Source organism: Dicentrarchus labrax, unplaced genomic scaffold (assembly GCF_905237075.1).
Source record: "Dicentrarchus labrax unplaced genomic scaffold, dlabrax2021, whole genome shotgun sequence".
In the NCBI taxonomy this organism is placed as follows: domain Eukaryota; kingdom Metazoa; phylum Chordata; class Actinopteri; family Moronidae; genus Dicentrarchus; species Dicentrarchus labrax.
Window position 1 is genome coordinate 29,638,400 of NW_026136715.1, and position 14,303 is coordinate 29,652,702.

Here is a 14,303-nt window from a genome sequence, read left to right on the forward strand (position 1 = left end):
CCTCCACACTGCGCCCGACGGCTTTTCCCAAGGGTGAAGTCATGACCTGCCCTACTCTGCCTCTTATTGGCTAGTACTCGTTACGTTCATTTGTTTTGTTTGTTTAGGGTTAGGCGTGAGGAGTTAGATTGGTCAGGGTAAACCAATCATAGGTAGAGTACGGCGGGAAATGACATCGCCATCCTGGAAAGGAAATATCGCCGTCTGATGGACTCTCCGGCTGCGTCTCACGCATTGTAGCAGCTTATGTTCCGTCTTGGATAGAAGACAGTCTGGCAACACAAGGAGGTGCGAGAAACGTTTGCGTTCATTTCCGGCACTAAGAGAACGTACCTGGGTTTAGCTACAAGCTTGTTGTGAGTCTGAGGTACTTCTGTATTTCCTCGATGTTATAGCCAATTAGCTAACATCGCTCGTGAGTCACGTAGCATGCTGTGCTCAGCCAACAAAACTAGTAACGTTAGACTCTAAATAAGTGTTTGCTACTACCATACTTTTCACGTGCATGTGCGCGTGTGAGTGATATACTAGGTATGAAGTGGAGCGCCTTCTGTCGCTCTGTGTTTGGCACTTAACGTTATCACTAACAGCTACCACAAACCAGCCGGTTTATTTATTATTAGTAGATCCTTGCTGTAAAGGGACCACATAGTATAAGGTGTGGGTTCCTTGTTGGCAAGCAGGACTTTAAAAATGTATCTTTAATTTGAGCGTGGCCCTTATTCTGCAGTATTTATATTATTTATTGTAATATTTGTTCATGCTATGAGATACATTGTCAAAAACATAATCAACAATGAATTGCAAATGATGTTGAATTGGGTTTGGTGTGACGTTTGTCCCGTGCCGTCAAAGTATAGCTAAATATCTCAAATTATTAGGGACCAAGCTAGTATCAACTGGAAGGTCCCTATTGTTTTTGCTCCGTTTATTATTAGGGACCGAACCAGTGTCAACACTGGGAGGACCCTATTGTAATTGCTCAGTTTATTAGGGACCGAGCCAGTGTCAAACACTGTGAGGTCTCTATTGTATTTGCTAAAGTTATTATTATTTGTGGGAAATGTTCACTGTATTTTTGACCCCCTGAACATATACTTCGGATGTATTTTATTTGGCAAAGTGGTCAGGCCTGGTTAAAAATTGGATATTCTATGCGTCACATTCGGCTTGGCCACTAGGTGGCGCTACTATTAAGAAAAGTAGATTTAGGCTAATAACTCCTGCATCGTTTGTCTCACATTCAAAAAACCTATATACACGCGTTTGGTGAATGGAGTTGCATCTCCCTATATAGGCCACGCCCACTTTCACCTAGATTTAATTTTTTTGCTAGAGCACGAAATGTCCAAAAACTACGTTTGTGTGTTCCATTCCTGCACTTTTGTCTGATTCGCATGAAACTTGTCACGTAGCATCTGGAGACCATCCTGGCAAAAAAACAAATTTAAAGTATTTTGATATTTCAAAAAATAAGCATGTTATAAAATTAGCACTTTCTGTAAATTATGGTGAAAATAGGAATTTCTGGTCGATCACTGGTATGTCCAATTGACACCAAGCTTGGGTCCATAGTTCCACATGTCTTCCTTAGGCATCGTGTACAATTTCAAACTTGGTACAATGCTTGCCAGAGGCTGCCAGAGGCTTGCTAAAAAATGTTTCAACAATCCGCCACTAGGTGGCGCTCTGGTGGCAGTGTAAATCACTCTGCAGAGAATGTAATAGTTACGAATATGAAATTCACAGGGAACGTGTAGACTGGTACCTGTAGCTCACATACCAAAAATTATTAACAGTATTTCAACCAAGCGCCCCCAGCGCCACATTTCACTAATATGTATATAACTCAATAGGCACGTGTAACGTGGCGAGACCTACTTAAAAGCCTCTTGGACCCATGCCCCAAAACCCACAGGAAGTTGGCTATTTTTAGTCTCGGTTGCCATTTTGTTTGTCATTTTCACTTTTTCGCCTTGTATTTGAACAAACTCCTCCTAGGGAATATGCTGCATTTTTGACCCCCTGAACATAAACATCAGAGTAATTTTATTTGGCAAACTTGTCTGGCCTGGTGTAATTTATATATTCTATGTGTCGCTTTCAGGTCAGCCACTAGGTGGCGCTACTATTAAGAAAAGTAGGTTTAGGCTAATAACTCTCGCATCGTTTGTCTCACATTCAAAAACCTTATATCCATGCATTCGGTGAATGGAGCTGAATCTCCCTATACAGGCCACGCCCACTTCCGCCTAGATTTTTTTTGTGCAAAATGTCCAAAAACTACGTTTTCGTGTTCCATCCATGTGTTTTTGTCCGATTCACACGAAACTTTGCACGTCCCACCTGGAGACCGTCCTGGCAAAAAGATTAATTTTAAGTATTTTGATATTTCAAAAAATAAGCACATTATAAAATTAACACTTCTGTTGATTTTTCGTCACAAAAGGAAGTGGGGCATTTCTCCACATTGGTATGTCCGATTGACACCAACCTTGGATCAATAGTTCCTTATGTGTACATTAGGCTTCGTGCACAATTTCAGGCCATCACCACAAGGTGGTGCTCTTTAAAATGAAGAAGTCTATATCTCCACATTGGCAAGTGTGATTAAAACGAAACTTGGTACGATGATTGCCCATGGCTCCCTGAGGATCACTTTAAAAAGGAGAAAAATACGCGCCACTGGGTGGCACTCTGGTGGCAGGGTAAATCACTCTGCGGAGACCGTAATAGTTATGAATATGAAATTCACAGGACACGTGTAGACTGGTGCCTGTAGCTCACATACCACGACCGTTTGTCGTGTTTGTAGCGCCTCCTACAGTATTTCAACAAAGCAGCCCCGGCGCCACGTTTCACCAATATGTATGAAACTCGATAGGCACGTGTAACATGTCGAGACGTACAGAAAAGCCTCTTGGACCCATGCCCCAAAACCTACAGGAAGTCAGCTATTTTGATTTTCATTTTCACTCTCGGCGGCCATTTTGTTTGTCATTTTCACTTTTTCGCCTTGTATTTGAACAAACTGCTCCAAGGGAATTTATCGGATCTGCTTCAGAATTGGTCAGTACAGTCAAAAAATGTTGCTGAATGAACGCCGTGCTTTTTGTGACTGTATGTTGAAGGGCGTGTCTGAGGCGTACCGTCAAAGTTGGCCATTTTGAATTCTTTGGTCATTTTCTGTGAATTTTTACCTTGTATTTGAACAAACTCATAGGGGAATTATCTTTTTCTCTCAGACATTTTTATTGAATTTTGATCACAAATACATAAATGTACATTTCTTTTTTTCAAAGTGATAAAACACAAACACCTTCCACGCCCAGTAGCCACATCTACAAACCATATTTCCTACGAAGTATTGTTCCTGGAGTATTGTGGGAAACCACTGGAAGTCAAGTATTAAATTGCAAGATAAATAGGGGACTTCAAATCTACTTCAAAATTGGACAGTACAATCGAAACAAACTGTAGATGAAAAGTTGAGCTATTTGTGAATGTATGTTAAACTGCGTGTCAGTGACAACTTGTCAAATTCAGCCGATTCGCCATAAAACAGTACTCATAACTTCAGTGTGTAATGTCCAATCTCCAATAAACTTCCTATATTCTGTAACAGTCTCGCCCTGAACACGTCCTCATAACTTCAGCGTACGTGGTCCAATCTCAATTAAACTTCACGTGTTTGACAAGAGTCCCACCCTGAACAGGACTACATGACAATATTAAGACATAGTGATAGCAGCACCTACTGGCAACAGAAAGTAAGCGCTGTGTGGCAAATTTGAGCTGATTTACGCGAAATTGTCATGTTGTGGTCCGCACGTGTTACGACGGCACGTGACGTGGCCGCAGCATGCCCCGAATTGCATGGAGTGCGAGGTCCCGCCCAACGCTGCTTGCAGCTTTAATTTGAGTTGTTTTTGTGTCTTCTCTTTCCCAGTATAATTTGCCATCATGGTAAACCAGGTTCAGCGAGGGGATGGTAGTTGGCAGTCAAGCAAGAGTGACTCCAGCGGGGCCAGCAACAGCGGCGGGGAGAGCTCCAAGGACAGTTCCCGGTGTTCCACGCCGGTGCTCGATGCAGACAGGTCGGACAGGCTGCGGGACAAGATGCGGAAGAGGATGGAGTCCGGTGACCGCTGGTTCTCCCTGGAATTCTTTCCTCCCCGCACAGCCAGTGGAGCTGTCAACCTCATCTCAAGGCACGTGAAATCATATTGGACTTACTTATAATGTATGTTTTATATATCATATTATTTCTCTCTTAATATTGCATCTCTAAAGCCCTTTTGTGACTTACTTCTGTCAAAAGCTCTGTACATAATCTACACATACATTTTTACTTTTATTAATACAAAAGTTGGACACAAGGACATAGTCAAATAATTTCGTGAAACGTTTGTACTTATTAGTTTGTAATTATTTGTAAAAATAATTCAAAGTTACTTGGCCTCGGCCCACATCCTCTGGCAGCCTGGTTCAACCATGATAGACCAGTAGCTCAAAGAGGTCTTTAATCAATAGTTTGCTTATATGTTACTGTGAGTGACACATTTTAGAGGCTGACTTAAAGTACAAATATCAGTCATGGTATTTCAATGTAGCATTCTCACTAGCAACACAAGAATTGTCTACATGTGTTCCCAAACAACAGCTGGACCATTTCCTTTGACATTTTCCTCAGATTTGACCGTATGGGCTCTGGAGGGCCCCTGTTCATTGACATTACTTGGCATCCAGCAGGGGACCCAGGCTCAGATAAGGAAACCTCCTCCATGATGATTGCCAGCACAGCAGTCAACTATTGTGGCCTGGAGAGCATCCTCCACTTGACCTGTTGCAACCAGACCAAAGAGAAGATTACTGGCTACCTGGCCAAAGCAAAGCACCTGGGCCTGAAGAACATCATGGCACTAAGGGGAGGTAAGACAGGTGACATTTGTTTACATATTAATTACAGGAGTGTTGGTACCCTGTAGTGCACTCCTTTCTGATTCTGAGTGGTCAGAAACATTACTAATAAAGAGGGAACTGTTTGCTCTATAGTCCTTCGTGACAAAATAGGTCATAGGCCTTAAAGACTTTAAAGCTGCAGTAGGTAACTTTTTGTCATATTTGCTGACATTTTTACTCTGTCTTGTTCCCAGCTCCCAAAGCTTTTGTATTTGATGCCCTGGGAATGAAACTCAACAATCAACTGTCTTTTTTGGTTCTGATTGGTTGTTTTTATTCTGACCCGGTGGATTCTTGCAACTTTAAATAGTTACAAACCTTTTTTTAATGCAGTGTTTATGACAGAATATTAAGGCTACATTTTGAAAATAAAGTGATAATGATCCATTATAGATGCCTGGATCAGGCCTGATCCCGATCCTACTGTTTCGTTGGCATTGTTAGTCTTAGATATGATGAGAAAATGGGGATGATTCCACATTCAATTCAAGATTCAAGATTCAAGATTGAAGAAGCTTTATTTATCCCAAGGGAAATTACTGTGCGACAGTTTCAATACAAAGGTGGGAAAGTAATACAGGGTTAGAGTAAAAATAAGCTAACATAAAATAAAATAAATAATAAAATAAAGGCTAACATAAAATAAATCGAACAATTAACTAAATGCAACAAAATGCAAGCACTTACAGGTAACAGTAAAAAAAAGTAAATATGACAAATGCAACAAACATTGCAGTTAAACGTAGGTATATACAATATACAACAAAACGCACCGAGCAGTTTAGCAGCATAAATTGAAATAAAATAAGTACAAACTAAATAAGTGATGAGGAGCGATTGGATAAAGTGGTAACAGTGGTAAAAGTAATAAAAATTGTGGCAGCATTTGTTAGCAGCATAAATTAACTAAGGTACAGTACAACTAAATAAAGTGATGAAGTGAAAATTGGGTAAAAAATTATAAAGTGACATTTGCTCAGGGCACAGTGTCTCCACTGTTCCTCTCATGACTGGAGGCCACAGGAAGAAAAGACTTCCTCTGGTGTTCTGTGTTACACCGGGGAGGAATGAGTCTGTTGCTGAAGGTGCTTCTGCTCGAGGTTAGCACCTGGTGGAGAAGGTGAGCGTTGTTGTTCAGGATACTGTGCAGTTTACACAGCATCCTCCTCTCAGAAACCACCACCAAAGAGTCCAGTTGGACCCCCAGGACGGAGCCAGCCTTCCTGATGATCTTGCTGATCTTCTTGCCGTCTGCTGCCCTCAGCCTGCTGCCCTACAACAGCAAAGAAGATGGCACTGGCTACCACCGACTGAGTGGGAATAAAATTAGAGCATAGCTGAGATCCTTATAACATATGAATATTGTGATACCTCCGCAGACCCAGTGGGAGCAGACTGGGAGGAAGAGGAGGGAGGCTTCAACTACGCCATCGACCTTGTTAAACATATCCGGTCAGAGTTTGATGACTACTTTGACATCTGTGTTGCTGGTATGTTTTCTGTGTTCACATCGAGGGTAGACAGTTTAAGTGGAACTACTTTTGAAGTATCAGTCAGTGATTTAAATATGTTTCTATCTCCAGGGTACCCCACAGGCCACCCTGAGGCGGAGAGCTATGAGGGCGATTTGAGACACCTAAAGGATAAGGTGGATGCTGGAGCAGACTTTGTCATCACCCAGCTGTTCTTCAGGGCAGACACTTTCCTCAAGTTTTTGGATGATTGCAGAGCAATTGGTATTACATGTCCCATCCTACCCGGAATCTTCCCCATTCAGGTAACTAACTGCTGCTTCCAGGAACCGGAATACACTCCTACAACTGAAAGAAACTATAGGAACCAGTCTATTTGTTGATTTTGCCTTTTCACACAGTGACCGAGACCCTTATTAGTAGGGTGAATTTTAGTAGGGTAAATAATAGGTAGATTCATTGACCCTACCTAAGTCCCGCCCCCTTTTTACTCTGTGTTCCAATGACAGTTAAGTCAACATTCTTCTTACTATACTTAGACATGCTGTGTTTTTGAAGAAGATTAATAGATAAACACAACACGTAGCACTTTGCTAACATTAGCTAACTTCCAGTTATTGACAGTATATATAATGGACAGAGCTTCTGGCCAGCAGGGGGGCTCCGTTGGCTGCAATAACACATTGATCCAATTCATTTGAATGCAGAAAGAGTCAAGTTCATTTATAAGTTCAGTAAACGGTTTCCTGATGAGTTTAGGGTCTCAGCTGCTAGTTTAACATCTCTTTTCATACACTATGATGTTGTAATGATGATGTAAATGATTAGATCCAATTTAGAGTAAAATAGACGATAAAGCTGCCTATGCTTTTTTGGCGGGGCTACCTTTTGATTGACAGGTAATGTCCAGCAGTCTGTCCAACGCAGCGCACGAAACTCAGATCAAACTGGTAAACTAGGCAGTGCTGATTAAATACGAAGCAAGATTCTGTTACTGCTTTCAGAAAAATATTTTAGTGAACTGTTTAGTTGTAAGATCGGACTATATATGTCACTTTTATCTTTTAACCATCTTAAAAATGTGGTTGTCTTTTCAACATGGATTAACCTAGCACATAGAATATCTAAGTACAGGCAAGAAGAAAGTTGACCGAGGCTCTGACTGAGGCTTGCTCAACTCTTATTGGAGGCCAGAGCACAAACGTAGGAAGGGTCAGTTACTTCCTGTAAAGCAACTTTTCATTCGAAAATGCAGTGACTGAGTAAAAGAAGAACAGGGTTCTTTGTTTTTGAGAATGCAGTGAACATTGGTGAACGTTTTTGCCAGTTGCCTGATTTCAAGGAGTGGGGCTAAAGCCGGACTTTAACCCATTGGTCTCCAGGGTTACCAGTCTCTGCGTCAGCTTGTCAAGCTATCAAAGCTTGAGGTGCCAGAGGAAATCACCAAAGTGATCGAGCCCATCAAAGACAACGATGCTGCTATCCGTAACTACGGAATCCAACAGGCGGTGGACATGTGCCGTCTGCTGCTGGACAGTGGCAAGGTACCAGGCCTCCACTTCTACACACTGAATCGAGAGGTTGCCACCATGGAGGTGCTCAGACAGCTGGGCCTGTGGATAGAAGATCCTAGGTCAGTCAACAGTCTGTGGGGTAATACATAGAGACATCTTCTTTAGAAATATATTACCCAGGATCACCAGTGTCCTTGGCAACATCAACCTATTTTGTGGAACAGGCCCATTGCTCTTTGTTTGCCTGGCATTGTGATGCAAAATGGTCCAGAATTTCAGAGCTTATTTTCTTTGCCAGGCGGCCTCTTCCCTGGGCAGTGAGTGCCCATCCCAAACGCAAGGTAGAAGATGTTCGACCCATCTTCTGGGCATCTAGGCCCAAGAGCTACATCTACAGAACCCAGGACTGGGATGAGTTCCCCAACGGCAGATGGTGAGCTCTCAAAACTTGAATGTGAATTTCCCTATTAATGCATTTTATTTAATGAATACATGTCAAACTATCATCGACATTTTACATCCTTAATTTAGATGAATAGATTGCATTATGTGAATTGGTGTTTATGTACTATGTGTAAAAAATTTGAAGCCTACTATCAAACAACTAAATGGTGTCCTGTCTTCAGGGGAAACTCCTCGTCTCCAGCTTTTGGTGAGTTAAACGACTACTACTTGTTCTACTTGAAGAGCAAGTCCTCCAAAGATGCACTGCTGCAGATGTGGGGTGAGGAGCTAATAAATGAGGAGAGTGTCTATGAGGTCTTCACCTGCTATATCACAGCCCAACCCAACAGCAGGGGACACAAGGTAGATAAGATGGAACAGTAAATACTTTATCTACAGTGCTGATGACTGATATGACTGCTAAAAGACTTTCACGCCATAGAACCTTTTTAAAAAGTCATTTTTATGATTTTTATGCCAAAATTAGGCTTGTAATGTGTCCTTTCTAAGCTGAAAGACTAGGAAAACAGAAAACTGTTCCACTGCCATGTTGTGTGGTGTGACGTTACAGATTGGAATCCTGTGTTGGTCTCCAAACTAACTGGTCATGAGTTTGCTTTCCCTAGATCTAACTTCACAGACAGACACTTACACTGGATTTTTTTTTTTTTTTGCATTTTAAACGTGGTTTAACTAATCCAGGCATAATGTTGTAACATTAGCCAGCTAACATCCTGTCAATTGTCATCCAACTAACTTGGTTCTTGGAAAACAGTTTAATTTGCTAATCTCAGATAAGGTCTGATTAGTGTGCACTTAACTTACAATAAAGGCAACATGAGTAGAAAAAAGGAAAACCTGTGATCGACATTCAACTTGTATGAAAAATGTCACTTCAGATATTTACGGAATAGTAGTTGCTTTCTTTCTGAGTGAGATCTCAATCTCATGTCTGAATATCTCACTCTTAAGAGAATAAGTGTGTGATACTTTAACCCAACCATTAACTATTACTTAGTCATCAAATATAAGAGGATATTGATGAAAGGCTCCCTCTTTGCTAGGTGATGTGTTTGCCATGGAACGATGAGCCTCTGGCCCCAGAGACCAACCTGCTGAAAGATGAGCTGGAAAAGGTGAACAGACGAGGAGTCCTCACCATCAACTCCCAGCCCAACATCAACGGCAAACCCTCCACAGACCCTATAGTTGGCTGGGGACCTGCTGGAGGATACGTCTTTCAGAAGGTAGTAACACTTTCAGCTTTTTTTGTGCCTTTTTGGATGGAGTGGGTAGGGAATTAAATTTTTTTTGTCTAATTTGACCTTTGTGTTCTTGTTTTAAATCCAACAGGCCTATCTGGAGTTCTTTACCTCCAGTGAGAATGTGACCGCTCTCCTCAAAGTGCTGAAGAAGTATGAGCCTCGTGTCAACTACCACATTGTTGATGTGCACGTAAGTTTGAACAGAAAGCACCTGCCATTCTGTAGTTGTGTGCAATATATATTATTATAAAAAGGTCACAATGGATTTATTTATTTTTTTGTACAGGGCCGTAACTTGACTAACGCCCCTGACATGCAGCCCAACGCTGTGACGTGGGGGATATTTCCTGGCAGGGAGATTGTTCAACCTACTGTAGCAGACCCAGTCAGCTTTATGTATTGGAAGGTAAGATGGAGACCTGAGTGCTGCCATGGCTCTGTTAAGGTGTGGGGGGCATTTTGTTGACATGATTTGGGTCCACTTGTCCCCTTAGAAGGAAGGGTCACTGCAGATCAATACGAAGTTGTTCTGAGTGATCACCTTTATCCTATGATCAAATATTTCTATCCATATGGAAGTGGTCTCTTCCAGGATTGCAATGCACCCATCCATAGGGTTAGGGCTCACTGAATGGTTGATGAGTAGGAAAATGATGTGAATCATATGCTGTGGTCTTTGTAGTCTGCAGATCTCAGCCTAGTTGAACACCTTTGGGACATGTTAGACAGCCCATTAATCCAGTAGAGTTCCTGAGACTGCAGAATCAGTGCCATGGTGCAGCGGAGCTGTTCTGGTGGCCGAAGACCTTACTAAGACTATGGCTGCCCCCTAATAGCGGAGTTAACTATTAGTCGACTATTGGTTTTATCTAACAACTACTAGTCGAGGACAACTAAGACAAACTGTTTTTTCTTTTAATTTGTTGCCTGTCAGCTTGAATCTCTTATTTACTACCATTTGGACAGTAGACTAAGTTATCCCTAACTGTCCCAGGTGGTTTGTTACACAGAACCATCTGGGAAGTTGTCATTGGAAATTGTTTGGAAAAGGACACAAGTGCATAGCTAAGTCTAGCTGCCTCGTGAGGTTAGGGGTTCTCTACTTAGACTCCTAAATAAACCTTTCTAAATAGTGGATTTCTTGATCAAGACCTGTTTTATGGAAAGGTTGGTGAGGCAGAACGGGCACCTTGAGAGATAATGGGGACATGTTGGTTTATGTGACGATAAAAATAGGTCAAGTGACAAAATGTAATCAGAAGCACGTGTTTATCTACTAGTTGTTCTCCTCACTAAACCTGTCCCTATGTTTTCCTCAGGATGAGGCCTTTGCCTTGTGGATCGAGCAGTGGGCCAAACTCTATGAAGACGAATCTCCTTCACGAATGATCATCAAATATATCCGTGACAACTACTTCCTGGTCAATCTGGTGGACAATGACTTTCCTCTGGAGAACTGTCTGTGGCAGGTTATTGATGATATGTTTGAGCTGCTCGATGCATCTCCTGAGCAACTCAACGATGGAACTCTCTCTGAATAAAAGTCATTTCAAACGACTTTTTTAGGGAAAGAAAGAACACTATCTGGCTGTTTTATGCATTGTCCAAAAAAGCTGCTATTTGCAATACAGAGCTTGAGTAAGAAGTGTACTTCACAGTATTTGTAAAGACTTTTTTTAAGTGTTTATTTTTTTTTTATTTTTTTTTACATTTGAGTGAATGGAAAATATGGTTTAAAATGAAACACCATGTTTCTCCAAACATTTTTGAATGTTTTGACTTCCATGATGTACTCCTAAGTCATGGAGGTTCATCCTGAGTAGCACTCCCAGTTTATAAATTACACTTGTGCTCAAACAAGTTTCAGTCACATTGTTTTTAAGAGTTTTCTTATGGACAAATGTCACTGAAAAAACAAAAAAAATACATTTACAAAATGAATTGAATTTTAACATGTTTTTTAGTATTCTTTTTAATTTCATAAAAGAAAATAATTCAAATGCTATATTTGAATTTGATTTTTACTGATGTGTACTGTTACAGGAGAAACATTTCCCATGTCTGTCCCTGCTGCCTTAATATGTTTTGAATGTAATTCAATTGTCACATATAATGATAGTGAAATTATTATTATATGTGACAATTGATTATTATTGTTATTATATTTTTTTGTTCTACCTGCTTTCTAAATCTGATTAAATATTTTTTTCTGGACTGTACAACAAATAATCTGGTGAGTGTGTGTTATTAAGTTATCCAGCACCTTTATCTATTCCTAATGAATGTGGAGTATTGCTGCAGAACATATAGTGACTTTACCACTACATAACTCCAAGTACAAAGGTCAGTCCATAGGACAGTGCATGACATTGGCAGGGATTTTCCTTGACTGTTGGTATGAAACACTGTGCTACACTTCAAAGTGGGTTTACAAGATGGAAAGCGAACTTTTGGCATCAAGTCTGTCCCATAACAGCTGTCCACCATTGTGAGCAAGTGCTGTGTTGTATTGTAAAGACAAACTCTTGGACAGTGATTTCTTAAGAAGAGTAGGAACCCTGCATGAAATCTAGTTAAAATAAACAAATACTGCTTTTATTTTGTAATAAAAACATGACTACGAGTAATCACCTCTCTCTTATTTATGTTTACCAAGATTGGCATATTGAATGTCAGCATGCTAACATTCCAATCCAATCCAATCCAACTTTATTTGTTAAGCACTTTAAAAACAACCAAAGTTGACCAAAGTGCTGTACAGGAGAATAAATAAGACATCATCAATGTAAACAGTGATGGTGATGATGAAGACCACTGTGAGGAATATAGACAGTGATGGCGATAACACTGGAAAGTTCCCGTCGCAGATAAGTCCGACGGCGATGAGCTCGATGTCCGGGCTGCAGACGCTCTTTCACACAGACGTGCCCGGCGTTACACCACCTGTTGTTTATGAGCACGGACAGTCCCCCTCCTTTCTTCATGCCGGTCGCGGTGGTGTCCCTGTCGGCTCGAACCGTCTGGAAGCCGGGCATGGTGACGTTGGAGTCCGGTATCTGCTCATGTAGCCACGTTTGTAGGGTTTAAAGCTCCTCTTCTTCATCTTCCGTTTAACCCCCGCTCTGCAGCCTCGCCGTCTCCTCCTCAGCTCCTCCGGTATGGAGGGTCTCTCTCCAGTCAGGATGCTAGGGGGCCTCAGGGCGATCATCTGGTCGCGGGTGTAAACAATGCGACTCGCCGTCGCCATGGAGACCCGTGCAAACAAAAAATAAAAAGTGCTCAAAAACGCCAAAAATGTATTTAGGCGACGTGAACAAAGTAGTAAGAAAGTAAGAAAGTAAGAAAACAGTTAAAAATAGCAAAAAACACAGGCTAAAAAACACTGAAAACACACTACAATAATGATAGGAGCTGCCATGACGCCGGCGCCATTCCATGGACATTTACTCATTAGCTTTAAATACAAAGTACTGTTGAGGCTGACGGGTTATATATAATATTTTTGCAAGTATTTGGAATGTGTTGATGGCGCTACAGGGAAAGTCAGAGGATCACAGTACATCTGACAGTTGTTGAGATGTTTCACTAAAAATCTTATAGCTGCAAACTCACTGCCTTTTGGCAAAAATGACACCCTTATGATTCCATGTCAACCTGCTGTAAAACAGATGAGTCAGTACAACTCAAACTGAGGAAACCAATCTCCTTAAACAGTTTTATTTGGATGCATACTTGGGCAAATCCTAAACTATACAGCGTTATAGCACAGTGGAGATTACATTTTTGTAATCATATGAGGTAAAGGAAATTAATCAAGCGGAACAAACTGGAATTATATCACCAATAATTTAAGGATCCGGCACAAATTGAAGTGCACTAAAACAACTTCAGCAATTCATTTCTGAGTTAGATTTAATTAATGGACTTTTTTGCACAATTAAGTTAACTTCCTTCTTTTATGAAGGAGTATAATAAGATTAAGAGGCTGTTTTTTACAGCCTGCCACGCTGTTTTACAGTGGTGACACCAAAGGAAAGTTGGGGGACAGCATCCTTTCACCAGTTAGCATTACACTATGTATTGTTCATATCCCATTGTAAACATGATTTCATACTTTGTTACACAGTGGGTTCATTGTAGATCGTGCAATCAGGATGCTGTTTCCTATTCCTTGTGTAATGTTTCATCAGCCAAACCGGTTTAGCATACAGATATTGGCAGTGTCTGCTGTTTCCCCATGACTCATAGTAAATAGGTATTCTTCATTCAAGGTCAGTGAAGAGAGGTACTGCATTAGAAGGAAAAAATATAGAAGATAAGATAAGATATTTTGTCATGTCATTATAACCTACTTTGATGTTTTAATAGGCCAGGTCATTATCAAAGATAAATAGGTGAAAGTTCAGCAGTTCCATAAAATGCTGTGTAACTGTGCTCTGCCCAGAAATGTGCAGACTGAAGCTTCACTTTTCCAGCCTCAGCCGTGATCTCTGATTCAGCTTTCTAGGAATAACTCTGTAAATCATGCCACCAGCACAGCAGCTGTCTTCCTGTGGACATGTATGGATACAGCTACTGCTGGCAGTCAACAATCATATGTACAGTGACTGATACAAGTCAGTAGCTATAGAGAACAAAGAAGAACA

General features: G+C 41.0%; 1 protein-coding gene across 3 annotated transcripts; it reads left to right on the top strand.

The window, feature by feature from the left end:
* Positions 1-113: 113 nt before the first annotated feature.
* On the top strand, positions 114-11,886 carry mthfr (methylenetetrahydrofolate reductase (NAD(P)H)). 3 transcript variants are annotated; one of them, XM_051426025.1, is made up of 12 exons: positions 114-367; positions 3,950-4,211; positions 4,694-4,932; positions 6,342-6,452; positions 6,546-6,739; positions 7,817-8,067; positions 8,247-8,381; positions 8,575-8,755; positions 9,457-9,639; positions 9,746-9,847; positions 9,944-10,063; positions 10,977-11,886. In XM_051426025.1, exons 2-12 carry the CDS (start codon positions 3,964-3,966, stop codon positions 11,196-11,198), a joined length of 1,986 nt encoding a protein of 661 aa, XP_051281985.1. In that variant the 5' UTR covers positions 114-367; positions 3,950-3,963; the 3' UTR covers positions 11,199-11,886. The 3 variants fall into 3 exon arrangements, with proteins under 3 accessions (XP_051281985.1, XP_051281983.1, XP_051281984.1); XM_051426023.1 differs by having other exon boundaries at positions 114-356; XM_051426024.1 differs by having other exon boundaries at positions 114-288.
* Positions 11,887-14,303: the final 2,417 nt, after the last annotated feature.